A 15,237-nucleotide genomic window follows, 5' to 3' on the forward strand; every position below is an offset into this window, starting at 1 on the left:
ATAGTCTAGAAGTGTATATTTAAGATTGGAAATAAATTAATATATAATATAATATATATAGTACCAAAAGTGGTGCAGTAAGTAGGGAAAAAGCCTCAAAATAATTTATTCCCTCTCAGTACAAAGATCTATATTGCGGTTTATTGCTAGTTCGTAACAGTCTTAAAGAGTGTGATCCCATTTCAAACCGATGTCCAGAAGTCCGGCTTCGATATGTTGCGCTATGGGAGCGTCTTCGTGAAGATCTTGGTGCTTGTAGTCGGTGAGGAAGTGACAGGTGCCCGGAATGTGAGAGGGAAATCCTTTGGGGAGGCATTTTTGGTCGCGTTCTTCGGTTACAAAACCGCCAGCTCGAATTAAGCGCCTAAAAGGAAGAGTACACAAAAAATTATACTGTATATGTATTTGATATATTATGGTTTAAAATTATTGATAGTATAGTTTCACTTACACAAAAGTAGTAGGTGAAATATTAATCTTTAACGGTTCGCTGGTAGATTCAAACTTATTTGCTATGGTGACGTTATGCCCAAACATGCAGTAACGAGGCATTTTAACACCTACAACGCCAGCCAGTACAGAAGCAGTATGAATACCGATTCGCATCTGAAAAAGAAAAGAACCAATGAGCTGACTTATTTTTTATTTACAAAATGTTTAACAATATTAAGTGACAAAGACCCTTGATATTCTTTGTCCATATTTTACTGCATATTCTTTTTATTTATTGGCCTATTTTAAACAGTATTTGTTTTTAGATATCAAATAATCTAGACATAAATACTAGCAAATCTATAATATTATTAATTATCTTACTTTTATTGGTTCTCCTTGGTGGGTTTGATGCGTTGAGCACACTTCTATCATCTTGAGTGCCATCCAAGCGATTTGTTGAGCATGTGTGTTGGTTTCCTTATGCAACCCTCCAGCCACGCAGTAGGCGTCTCCGATAGTCTCCACCTATAAGTAAATTTTACGTGATACATGACTATTGTATGAAAATATGTTTAGAAACTGACGCCTTCAGTAACTGTTTAAATAGATTAAACACATAGTAATCAAACGGTGATATATCGGGGCATTAAGGAGGATATTTTATGACTTTGTACTTCCTACGCCTTAGAAGATCCTAAACTGTCAAGTTACACTTTAATATTTTCTGATCTGCTCATTATTATTTTTTATTTTTCTTCCAATGTTGGATTGGATTTCCTAATAAAATTTTTTCATGTGATTTCTATTTTTAGTCATACTACTATCAATCTTCATCACAGTTATGTCCTTCCTAAGTGTTTCGCTCCTGATTTTATTTGGTAGTAATCAAACGGTGATAAATCGGGACTGTAAGGCGGATATTCTAGGAGTTTGTACTTTACACGTCCTAGAAGATCTGAAACCGTCTTAGTACTACTTTAAGATTTTCTGATCTGCACAATATTATTGTCTTTAGTCTTTACCTTTCTACCAATGCTGGTTCTGCTTTCTTAATCACATTTTTCCATGTGATTTGTATTTTTAGTCATACTGCTATTAATCTGCGTCACTTCCTTCGAAGAACTTTCACCTTGGCAATTCTTCTTATTGGTTGAGTGTCATTTTGAATTCATTGTTTTGTATGACTTCTCTCCCTATTTACCTAAGTATTTTGATTTTTAGCACATGAATTGGTTGATCCTCTTCCTTTTTACTGTTTCTTCAGTATACATAATTCAGTATAGTTCGTTATAACTGCTATTATAGCAGTTTTATATAATTTTCTTTTCATTTTAATTGGAATTTTTCTATCACGTAACATTCAACTCGCCAGCTTACAATTCATCCATTCCACTTTAATTCTACTTCATGCGTAGGTCCCTTAAGCTAGCGGGGACACATGAGCGGAATCCAATTTAACCTACGTAATATTTTTTCACCAATTTTTCACTAATTTATTACCACCCTAATAATTTTTCACCACCAAACCACCCTTAATGGGAACGATTCTGCTGGCTTAAGGTTCAAGCTAGCAGAATTCAGAAAAAAAACTTTTTGTTGATGGCATATTTTTTCACTAATTTTTCACTAATTTATTACCACCCTAATAATTTTTCACCACCAAACCACCCTTAATGGGAGCGATTCTGCTGGCTTAAGGTTTAAGCTAGCAGAATTAAAAAAAAAAAACTTTTTGTTGATGGCATATTTTTTCATCCATTTTTCACTAATTTATTACCACCCTAATATTTTTTCACCATCAAACCACCCTTAAGGGGAGCGATTCTGCTGGCTTACGGTTCAAGCTAGCAGAATTAAAAGAAATATTTATAACATACCACAGTGTTCTGCTAGGTTTTTACGAATTTATTACAACTTTAGTAATTTTTCACCCCTTACTACCCCTTTAACAAAAATTAAATAAATTTGTTTTTTCAAAAATACTTCAATACATTTACACGGTGTGTGTGTGTGTGCGCGAGTGTGTGTGTGTGAAAAACTTTTCTGTTGTAATAATTGGTATATTCAATTGAAAATTACTACTTACCTATTACTTATTAATTACTTACTAAAAGTACTACAAATTTCACTGAAGATGGACTGTTGAAGAAAGTCCGAAAACGTTTTGAACTTAATCCTTTAGGATTTTTAAAATTTAATTAAATATACCAATCACAACAGTGTTTTACTTCAATGTTCGAGTTTTTTAACTATATGATATACAGCCAACTCACGGGAATGATCCTTTTTTAAGTTGTAAAATTTTGTTAAAATATAGGCAATGTACAAAACAACAATATTGCAATGTTTAGCATATAAAAAAGTTGGTGAAGTTGGTGTTTGTGTAAATTCTAGCATTTAAAGATGTAAACTACTTTCCTTATTTGAATTTCTAGTATTTATGGGAATTATCTTCCACACTGACACATACGGATTTCAAGATTGGAGGGTTATTGGAAAACAGATCCACTATTCAACTTAAAATCTTTTTTGCAGAACATCGGAAGATATCTTTTTCTTATAATTTTAAGGTGCTTAATCTTCATCCATAATCCAATGGGACCGAATGTTATTCCTGAAGATCGGTTTTATAGAATAAGAACAGTTATAGACTTTTTAATAATAAAATGACTGCTCTGCGTTATCCAGTAAAAGAATTATCGCTAGATGAATCGATGGTACCGTGGAAAGTTAGACTTAGTTTTAAACAATATACTAAACAAAAGACATAAAAGACGATATCAAGGTAAGAATTAATTCGTAAATTAATTTATAAAAAAGCAAAGAAAATTTTTACCTATATTCAACTGACAATGAATGAAAAATCGACAAAGAATTAAAATACAAATATCTTTAAATTTTTAAAATGCTGCTAATATAAATTTATTTTACTACGCAAATAATCTATATTAGCTGTTCTGACCAACCGGTAATTTCGGTTTCATTTGAATATACCTACTTAAAATATTTATATCCTAAAATGTTTTCCAATATAAATTCTTTATGTTATACACCTAATCTTAAAATTATGTTTTGACCAATCGTTAATACTCTTCTTATTTAAATAATATTAAAATATTAAATACTTAAATTATTTTTCCAATTTTCATCTACCTAATGAATATAAATCTTTTAACAATAGGTGCGCGTGGTCCCGACGACCCTCCTTTACAATCAGATAAATAATGTAATAGATGTAATAAAATTATTTCAATTTGAATATTTCTTACCTGTTAATTTATTCTGTGAAATATAAAAATTCCATTGTATTTACTAAAACTCAACTTGATTTCAGTTATTTTATATTCATAAAAGGGACTAACGATTCGATTTCGCTTAGCCATGTAATACGACTCGAATCAGAGTCAATTTTTTAAAACAGGTAAAATTTATAGTTTTTGGGATAAAGTGTTTTCATATTTTTAATATTTAAACATTGAAAAAATAAATATTAGTTAGTATAGAATAACATTTGAAAATGTTTTTCAATTAGGGTAGTTGAGAAAAACATGACTAGGCTGGTAAAAATATAGTAAAATTCTAGCAGAGCACTCTTGTGTTTTCAAAAAGATTTTTTATTCACCTAGCGTCAATGTGTATCTATCTGTTGAATGTTTCCCATTAACTGAGGCAAGCAATTTATATTTTCAGTTACAAGTAGAATACAGTAAAATTATAAAAATAGATTTTTTATCACCTTAAATTTTAACGTAGTAGAATTATTGACTCCTCATAGAAGGTAGTTGAAGGGTGAAAAATTACTAGGATGGTAATGTATTAGTACAAATCTAGCATAATACTGTAGTATCTCATATTTCCGAAAAGATTTGCTTTGCATTCAACCAACGTAAATGGGTAGATGGTGGAATTGGTGAAGTTGGTTAACATTTAGTAAAAACTAACCAGAGAGTTTCTTATTTTATTTATAATAGTATTTAGTAAAATTATAAAACAAAACTTTTTCACCTTTAATTTAAACGTAGCAGAACTATTGACTTCCACTAAGGGTTAGTAGAGGGATAAAAAATTACTAAGTTGGTAATAAATTCGTAAAAACTGAGCAAAACACTGTGGTATACCATAAATAATTTTTTTTAATTACGCTGGCTCGAATATTAAGCTAGCAGGAACATTTCCAAATAAGATTGTAGAGGAGAGGATAGTGAAATTGTAAAAAAAGATTTTTTTCACGTTAAATTTTAACCTAACAGAATTATTGACTTATCACAAGGGGTAGTTTAGGTGTGAAAAATTGCTAGGGTGGTAATAAATTAGTAAAAACTTAGCAGAATACTAAGGTATTTCAAAAATACGTTTTTTTCTTATTTTGCTGGTTCAAATATTCAGCTAGTAGGAAAGATTTCGAATAAGTTTATGGGAGCAAAATTATCAGGATGGTCAAAGTTTGGTATAAACTTAACAAAACACTTTTTTATTTCAGTTATTATAAGTAGTGGACAGTAAATTTGAAAAAAAAAATTTATCCTTAAATTTTAATCTAACACAATTATTGACTTTTCACAAAGTGTAGTTAAGGGGTGAAAAATTACTAGGATGGTAATAAATTCGTAAAAACCTAGCAAAACACTGTGGTATATTATAAATATGTATTTTTAATTCTGCTAGCTTGAACCGCAAGCCAGCAGAATGGCCCCCTTAAGGGTGGTTTAATGGTGAAACAATATTAGGGTGGTAATAAATTAGTGAAAAATGGATGAAAAAATACGCCATCAACAAAAAGTTTTTTTTTTTGAACTCTGCCATCTTGAACCTTAAGCCAGAAGAACCGCTCCCATTAAGGGTGGTTTGGTGGTGAAAAATTATTAGGGTGGTAATAAATTAGTGAAAAATTGGTGAAAAAATATGTCATCAACAAAAAGTTTTTTTTTTTAATTCTGCTAGCTTGAACCTTAAGCCAGCAGAATCGCTCCCATTAAGGGGAGTTTGATGGTGAAAATTATTAGGGTGGTAATAAATTAGTGAAAAATTGGTAAAAAAATATGCCATCAACAAAAAGTTTTTTTTTTTTTAAATCTGCTAGCTTGAACCTTAAGCCAGCAGAATCGCTCCCCTTAAGGTTGGTTTGGTGGTGAAAAATTATTAGGGTGGTAATAAATTAGTGAAAAATGGGTGAAAAAATATTAAGTAGGTTAAATTGGATTCCGCTCATGTGTCCCCGCTAGCTTAAGGGTCCTTTCATGCGTCTCTATCTAGTGTAATACGGATTCTAATACCTAAAACTATTACTTTTCACAATAATTCTCAATCACATATATTATTAGTATTAACTTTTGTTTAAATGACCATTATAAATACTCTGTTTTTGTCTTATTAAGTTTTAAACCTTTCTCTTTGAGAGCTTGTTTCCACTGTGTAAGTATTTCTTCTAAATATTTTCCAGTATGATCCAACATTTTCCATAATTTCACTGTTATAATTCAACTTTCTCAGTCTTTTCTATACCGCCACCGCACCGGTTCTATTACTAGTTGCTAATCCCTTATACCTATCTCTTACAATCCTCTCATATTTAGTGGAGAATAATTTCTTATTGATCGACCGAGATTTTAGAATATAAATACTTAACGAGCGTTTTTCCTTTATTCCTGTATTTTTGTTATCATCTGCCTAATAATGAAAATTGCATCTATTGTTGATCGCATAAAGCCAAATTGATTATTAGATCTATCAGTTTCTTCACATATCTCTATAATCTTCAAATACTCTATCATAGAATGATTAAGTAGTTTTATGACCCTGTAATGTGTGCAGCAACAAAAACGAATTAGCAAGGTTAAATAGAGAAATTAAAAGAGCTTGTAGGGATTATAAAAATAAACATATAAATGAATAATGCGAAGAACTAGAGAGACATGCAAACCGGTATGAATCCCATGAGCTATATAACAAAGTCCGATACCTATCCAGGGAATTTAAACCAATCACACAAACAATAATGGATCAAAACCAACATATTATAAATGACGAGAAAGGGATTGCGGAGGTATGGAGAAAATATTGTCAAAGTCTATATGCAGTTGATCCCCAGGATGCAAATCATGATGAGTTCACTGCAGAGAGAGAACCAAACATTCTAAAGTCAGAGGCAGAAAAGGCAATCAAAAAGTTGAAAAGTAGAAAATCTCCTGGCGCAGACCAAATCACCGCAGAAGTTTTAAAAGAGACTGGAGATGTCGGAGTAAATGTTATGCATATGATCTGCAAAAAGATTTGGGAAACCGGAGAGTGGACCAACGACTGGACAACATCCACTTTCACCCTATGTTCAAAAAAGAAACTCAGCATGATTGCAGCAACTACAGAACGGTAACCCTAATATCCCATGCAAGCAAGGTTCTACTTCATGTAATACATGAAAGACTAAAAGCTTTTCTATTGCCTCAGATATCAGAAGAACAAGCGGGATTTGTCCCAGGAAAAGGCACAAGAGAACACATCCTTAATGTCAGACAGCTAATCGAAAAAACTCGTGAATTCAATACTCCTATGCTTATGTGCTTTGTGAATTACACAAAGGCCTTAGATAAAGTCAAATGGCAGCAGCTATGATTCATACTAGCGGAAATGGGAACACCCCACCAATTAATTCAACTAATCAGAAGTCTATATGAAAATAATAAGTGCACAGTAAAAATAAACAACACCCATTCTGATTATTTCAGAACAGAGGCAGGTGTCAGGCAGGGATGCATAATCTCGCTAACTCTGTTTAATATCTACAGCGAACATAATATGCGAAAGGTACTAGACGGATGGAAGGGCGGAATATCAGTAGGAGGTCAAAAAATCAAAAACTTGAGATATGCAGATGACACTTTAATAATTGCGGCAAATCAAGAAGAAATGGAAGACATAATGAGACGTCTGGAGGAAAAAAGCAAAACATATGGACTACAGTTAACTAGGAGTAAGACAAAGATCATGATAGTAGACAGAGCTCCGAATAATCTTCAACACATTAAAGAAATTGGGGGCTTTGAAGTAGTAAATAGTTTCATATACCTGGGGTCCCTAATAACAAATGACGGAGGGTGTGACAGAGAGATACGTAGAAGGTTGACTATTGCTAGAACAGATATGATGAAACTGGTAGTAATTTGGAAATTTCTAGCATAACAATACACACAAAACTAAGGCTGGTAAGGGCGCTCATTTTTCCCATAGCGACATATGCATCCGAAACGTGGACCTTAAAGAAAGCGGATAAAAATAAACTGGACGCTTTTGAAATGTAGGTATACCGCCGCATGTTTAAAAATATCCTGGATTGATCATCGCACTAACGTATCATCAATATTAGAACAACTTAAAGTAAAGGATAGATTGCTTAAACAAATACAACAAAGATATTTTCAGTATTTTGGACACATTGCTAGAAGAAAAGGTACGATGAAAAAACTGATTTTCGAGGGTAGAGTTGAAGGAAAGAGACCTAGGGGAAGATCTCCAAGCCGTTGGGTAGATCAAACAAAAATACTGATTAACCAAGGGTTACATGAAGCCGAACAACTAGCCCAGGACAGAGAAGGATGGAGAGATATCGTGCAAAAACTGTAAAGGCCTGATGGTGTCACCACATCCCAAAAGGGATTAGGACTGAGGAGGAGTGTGTGCATTTTTCAACATCTTTGTTTTGGACTGATTTTTCATTTATGTGGGATTTGTCTCACTTTCACAATTCTATTAAATAAACCTGCTGACCAACTGTATCTCCTAAAGCTGTCCTAAAGGTAAAGCTGTTTGCTTTTGATACTGTTGGGGAACTTCTAAGAACAAACAGTATTAAGATACATACATATATATATATATATATATATATATATATATATATATATATATATATATATATATATATATATATATATATTTAGGGATTCTACAGTATTCACTGCCTTCCCTCGCTCAACCGTTTCCATCTCTCTCTGTTGTTCCATTCTCCATCGTTTAGTCCTCTCTTACTCATGGCGTCGTCTACTTCGTTCCTCCAGGATTTTTGGGGTCGTCCTCTTTTCCTCCTTCCTATGGGGCTCCATTCGGTTATTCTCTTTATCCATCTGCTGTCGCTAGTTCTTCTTACATGTCCATACCACTTTAGTCTTTTTTGTTCTATATATGTTAGTATGTCTGTTTCTATTGATGTTCTTTGCTTTATTTCGTCATTACTTCTTCTATCCATTCTTGTTACTCTGCAGCATCTTCGCAGGCATTCCATCTCTGTTGCTACTATCTGACTGCTGTTTTTCTTGTTTATGATCCAATTTTCAGCCCCATATGTCATAATACTTCGCACTAATGTTTTATAAATCTGCGTTTTTGTCTTCATATTTAGGTGTCTATCCCACCATACTGAGTTAAGTTGTCGGATTGCTGTTCTTGTTTGTCCTAATCTTTGTGTAATTTCTTCCTCTAATGTTGCCTTTTTCGTGATTATAAACCCCAGGTATTTGAATTTATCCTTTCCTTTGATTGTTACGTTGTCATCAATCATATATACATATTAATAAAAAAGAGATAAAGTAAAAAAATCAAACCAAAACAATAACATCGTTTAATAACATACAAGGAATGACACATTAAAAATATCATGGAAATTATTAAAGAAAAAAAAAATTAGACTAAGAAACTTTGAAATAAAAAGCTCAGATTCAAACCAAAATAGGTACTCGACACAGAAAAAAGTATAGACAAGTCACTATCTTAATTCCATTGGTAAAAAAAAAACGAATAGAAAAGTAAAAAGAAGTGCAAAATAAAAATGGGAACGAACACAGAAGAGTAAACTTTGTTATCTTTAAAAATAAATATAGTATGTTCAATGTTCATATTATGTGCAAGTGATTACCTTATATACATCGATTTGACCACAAAAAATATCAAATTTGTTGTATAAATTTTGCAGCATATTAATAACCATCATAGGTGTTGCAGTGGAACAAATTGAGGTGAATCCCACAATGTCGCTAAATAGCATAGTGACGTCTTCATGTGTTTTTGCTTCTATTGTCTCTCCTAAAAAATCAAACAAAATAGGTTTTATTTCTCACTAGATTTGATTTAAAATTACTTTATACTTTATTATATTAGACAGAGCTATATAGACTAGAGAAATTAGTAAAACAACAGCCTTTTTCGTGACACTCTTTGGTTCATGATAATTTGTTGTTTAATTATTGCAAAAATAGCTTCAAAGATCGATTTTTTGAAAATTATTAATAAGTTTTTTAAAAATTCACAAAAAACTTACAAGTGTGTAGGAAAATAAAATAATTTCACGTGAGAATAAGGTTAACATTACATATATATTCAGTTCTACAAATTTTAAGAATTTTCACTATATAGTTATTGCAAAAAATGAAATTGTTCATCCCAGAAAGCTTTTATCTACAAGTTTATAAACATTTAAAATAACTTATATGCGTTAACATTTAGAAAGTTAATTTTTTTATTCGAAATGTTTTACCTGGATTTAAAAAAAAATAAATATCCTACAACCATTAAGACCTGAGATAGTTTTTTTTTCTTTCAAAAATTGACCGAGGCTTTATTTATAAACGATAATAAATTTAAAAAGCACCGTTTAAAAGATTAAAACTTCAAGTTTTTATCAAAGAATTTCAGAACGATTCCTTTAAAAATGAGCCGTCCATTATGCGCCAAAGATGAAGGGTTTAAAAGCGAAACAATCTGCACCCTCTTGATTTTACTGTTTCAAAAACTGAATTCATAACTTCAAATTTATAAAAATTGCAATATCTCCGTTGACGTTTTTTTTAATGACGTAATATTGTGTCTCTTTTTTATATAATTAACCGGTCTTCACCTTTAGTATTTACTCGTAAAATCAAATTACCGATTATAATAAACTAGCTTTAAATTGTTTATATATTGTTTATAATAAAAAAATTTTATACGTTTAATCTTTTGTATATTCCATATTTTTATCACCAAATTTATCAACAGCAATTGTTAGAGTGTTTTAGGAAGAGTGTCTTAGGAAAATCGTTACATCCTTGGTCTACTATTGGACTAGTATTTTTCAACTCACGATACAACTATGCCATAATATTTTTTTATATATACATTAATTGTTGTACTATTATATAAATTTTGAATCCAATGTTTTCGTTAACAACATTATTTGTTACTTTTTTCGGCATATGATCTGTGGTTTAATATATTTGTAATAAATGTATCAGAAAATCATTTCCAATCAAGGTTACACTTTTGTAAGTAAACTAAAACAATATTTACCCAGCCACAAACGCTTTGCGATATCTGGTGGAAATATCAAATGCAACAGACTAACGTTTTTCTCACGTTCTTTATCTACAGCTCTGTTTCCCTCTTCGATGGAACTCTTAAGTTTGTCCATTCTTCTTCTTAAACCATCCTAAAAGAAACATCAACATATGAAAATGTTTTGTACAATATTATTATATATACTACTCTCCAAAATTAACGCACCTCCTAAAATGGACCATGATTTTAAAATTATATTTCTTCTGAACCTTTAATTCGATTTCGATGATTAATATTTCACATTATAGGTATATTTCTAACTAATTACTGACTTAATTGTTTTTTGAGAAATGTCAACGTTTTATCTATATACAGGGTGTAAAAATAAAGTTGTGTTTTTTCATCTAATTTTGCAACATCCTGTGGAATGTATTAGAAACAAACAAACGCTATATGTTAATAATATTTTGAGATCGCTTCATTCTGTCTCCACATTATCGTAAAATAATCTTCACAATATCTCTATTATTAATAAAGAAAAGTATGTTCAAAGCATTACGTGATTTTTTACTCTCCAAAATTAACGCACCACCTCAACTCTATCAATTTTTAAGCTATTTTTCTTGTGTGTATGCTTAATGGAATTTCGATAATTTTTTTTCGCATTGCAGACTTATTTCTATCTAAGTAATTACTGTATTAATGTTTTCTGGGAAATGTCAACGTTTCACCCATATACGGGGTGTAAAAATAAATTTAATTTTACATCTTATTTTGTAACACTTTGTGAGATTTATTAAAGCATACGCTACATTCTAATATTATTTCGAAATAGCTTCATTTTTTTCAACATTTTCGTAAAAAATCATCGATATCTTTATTATCAAAAAAGAAAAGTACGTTCAAAGCATAACGTGATTTTATCGAATTGTGATACTTATTAATGGAAGCAGTTAGTTGGCTATAAAAAATCAAAAAATTTGACAGGACAGTTTTAGACTGTCAACATTGTTTACATTTGAAAAAATTTCAATTATATTTCAATTGTATTTCAAGAAATCTGAGCCGAGATGAATTTGTTCAGGCAATTACTTTAGCAGATGTAGGGTTAAGTTATCGTGAAATATTTTATACTACAATATCACGAGTTATTCAACGTTTTCAAAAAACAAACGACCATGCGAGACGGCGTGGACAAAGATCAGTTTATCAGGCTTCGTATTATAAGAGAACGTTTTTTAACAATGATACATTTACAAATATAAGAGGCAAATGTTCATAATATTCAAATACTAGAAACACTATACAAAGGCGTCTCGCTGAACAAGATCTGCATATAAGGATACTAGTCAGAGCACCAGCTTTAAACGTAAATCATCGGAGAAGTAGATTACATTTTGCCAGAGAGCACCTTGACTAGAATGTTGATGACTGGAAGCACGTGTTGTTCACTGATGAATCGAGGCATTGCTTATACAGATATAGCTTATAGCTCAGATAGACGTGTGAGAGTTATTCGAAGGCCAAGAGAACGCTACGCACAGTGTAATATACGACCTATTACTTTATTCAATGGAGAATCTGTAATGGTTTGGGGAGGAATATCTCTTACAGAGTTGCTTTACGAAGAGGTTCCTTAACAAGTGAAAGGTATATTACAGACATTTTGTCTAACCATGTAGTTCCATTTGCTCTTTACACGGGAAATCATTTTTTTTTAATGCATGCTAACGCCCGATCGCATGTTGCACGTGTAGTACATAAATATTTGGACGAGGTTGGAATACAAACCATGAACTGACCACCCTGCAGCCCTAATCTCAATTTCATAGACCAAATACGCCGCTTGATTTTAAGTATGCCTCGTCGCTTTGAAGGAGTAATAAGATGTAGAGGCGGAAGAACCCGTTAATGTTTTTTTTTTAATTTTAATTTATTGTTTTGAACACCCGTAAGTGTTTTTGATAGAGGTAATTGTTAAATATTATTTAGGTTGTTTTCTTAGGCTATAGTTGTATTTAATGTCAATAACGTTTATGTAAGTAGTATTTTCTTTACTTTCTTCTTCAGGTTCCTTCTCCTATCGGAGGTTGGAAACCATCATCGCTATTTTAATTTTATTGGCCGTGCTTCTGAATAATTCTAATGAGCTGCAACCGAACCACTCTCTCAAATTTCTTAGCCAGGATATTTTGCGTCGTCCTGGGTTTCTCTTCCCCTGCATAATTAACCTAAGTAATACGTACTTCCCGCCCCTCATTATATGACCCAGATATTGCATCTTTCTAATTTTAACAGTTTTTCTGACTTCACATTCTTTCTTCATTCTTTGTAACACCTCTGTATTAGTTAATTTTTCAGTCCACGATATTCTGTGGATTCTCCTGTAGCACCACATCTCAAAGGAGTTTAATTTTTTGATTTCAGACTGTTTTATTGTCCACGCTTCCATGCCGTATAGTAAAGTAGAAAAAACGTAACAACGTAGCATTCTTGTGCGGATCTCTAGATTAAGGTTACGGTTGCAAAGTAAGTTCTTCAATTTTATGAACGTGTTTTTTGCCATTTCTATTCTAGATCTGATTTTTTTTGTTTGATCTCCATCTTCGGTAAGCCACGTTCCTAAATATTTATATGTTGTTACTCTTTCGATCGTTGTATTATTAATGATCAGGTTATCTACATTTTGTGTTTTTTTTGAGAATATCATTAATTTCATTTTCTTGAGATTCATTTGCAGTCCGTACCTTTCACATACATTGTATACATGTTGTATTATGTACTGTAGATCTTTCATGTCACTTCCAAATATGACCGTATCGTCCGCATATCTAGTATTATTAATGCTATTTCCGTTGACCAAAATACCTTCCACAATATCCAATAAAGCTTCTTGAAATACCACTTCTCTGTAGACGTTGAATGAGAATGGTGAAAGTATGCACCCTTGTCGAACTATACTTACTTCCTCTGTCAGTTCTCCTTCGACTCTTATTCTTGCTTTCTGATTTTGATACAGATTCGATATAATTTGTAGATCTCTACTATCTATGTTTTTGGTCTTAAGAATACTTAAAAGCTTTTTATGTTGAACTATGTCAAAACCTTTTTTAAAATCTATGAAGCAAGCATATATGTCCTGATTCATATCCAGACATCGTTGTGTCAGAACATTGACTCCGAATAATGCTTCTCTAGTTCCTAGACCCTTTCTAAAACCCATCTGTGAATCATTTATTTCTTGTTCTAATTTCATGTGGATTCTGTTATGTATCATTTTAAGAAAGGTTTTCAATGTGTGGCTCATTAATGTAATTGTCCAATTGTCATTGCAATCTTTAACATTTGTGATTTTTGGAATCGTTACAAAAGTTGAGAGAAGCCATTCTTTGGGTATGTGTCCCGTTTTGTATATAGAATTAACAACTTCTACCAAGACATCAATATTATCTTCATCAATTATCTTCAATAGTTCAATTGGTATATTATCGGGTCCTGGAGCTTTTCTACCTTTTGTATGTTTTATGGCATAAATAACTTCCACTTTCATAATTTCCTGGTTCCGTGATTTCTCCGTCAACTTCTGATTGTTCTACTGTTTGGCCATAAAATAGGTGTTCAATGTATTCTTTCCATCTACGTAATTTGTCTTGCGTTTCAGTTATAGTGGTAGCATCTATATTTGATAATATCCCGATTGGTTTGTTACGATTTCCTGAAATTATTTCTTTAACCTTCTTATGGGTGTTGAAAGTGTCATACCTTGCCTCACATTCCTTAATTTCTTGACATTTAATGGACATCCATGTTTCCTTAGCTTGATTTCTTGATGTTTAATTTTATTTTTGTTTTTATGTATTCTTCTTTCGTCCATCTTTTCGAGAATTTCTTGTGTCATCCATTCTTGTTTGGCAGCTTTTGTAAATGTTAATGTTTTCCGTCCCACAGTCTCTATTGTGTTCTTTATATTCTTTCATTTTGTTTCAATATCTGTAGTGTTCTTATTTTGTTGTTTTATTTCTTGGATACTCTGATTTATTTTATTTCGAGTTGCTTGGTATGTATTTGGTTCTCTTAGTTTATCAATGTATATTTGTGGTCTAGATCTTTTCATTAATGGTTTTCTTAATCTTACATTCATATTTGCTACTACTGGGTTGTGGTCCGAGTTTACATCTGCTCCAGGGTAAGCCTTCACACTGTAATAGAGTTCTTGTACCTGTTCCTTTTTAAGATGTAATCTATCTGATTTCTTATAATTCTATCTTTGTTGTCTCCAGGAGCTTTAAATGTTGATAAAAACTTGTTCCATTTAAAGTTCTGTATAATCTTGGATTATAGAGATATCGAGATAATTTTCTTAAGAAAATTTTCAGAAAGGACGAAACTATCTCAAAATATTAATAAGAGTTAAATTTCTTTCTAATAAAATCCACAGGGTGTTACAAAACACGATAAAAAAACACAACTTTATTTTTACACCCCGTATACTGGTAAAACGTT

The 15,237-nt window shown here is 31.8% G+C and overlaps 1 protein-coding gene across 3 annotated transcripts in view; it reads right to left on the minus strand.

The window, feature by feature from the left end:
- Nucleotides 1-15,237, minus strand: part of Gycalpha99B (guanylate cyclase 1 soluble subunit alpha 2) — a 49,722-nt gene continuing 34,485 nt past the window's right edge. For all 3 annotated transcript variants that reach the window (XM_072545386.1, XM_072545387.1, XM_072545385.1), the window contains exons 9-13: nucleotides 10,747-10,885; nucleotides 9,338-9,504; nucleotides 817-960; nucleotides 452-606; nucleotides 1-364 (exon numbers count right to left, since the gene is read on the minus strand). In XM_072545386.1, the coding sequence (XP_072401487.1) occupies nucleotides 163-364; nucleotides 452-606; nucleotides 817-960; nucleotides 9,338-9,504; nucleotides 10,747-10,885 (807 nt within the window). In that variant the 3' untranslated portion in view covers nucleotides 1-162. The remainder of the gene's footprint in view (nucleotides 365-451; nucleotides 607-816; nucleotides 961-9,337; nucleotides 9,505-10,746; nucleotides 10,886-15,237) is intronic.

The sequence above is a fragment of the Diabrotica undecimpunctata genome, chromosome 9 (assembly GCF_040954645.1).
Source record: "Diabrotica undecimpunctata isolate CICGRU chromosome 9, icDiaUnde3, whole genome shotgun sequence".
Taxonomy (NCBI): domain Eukaryota; kingdom Metazoa; phylum Arthropoda; class Insecta; order Coleoptera; family Chrysomelidae; genus Diabrotica; species Diabrotica undecimpunctata.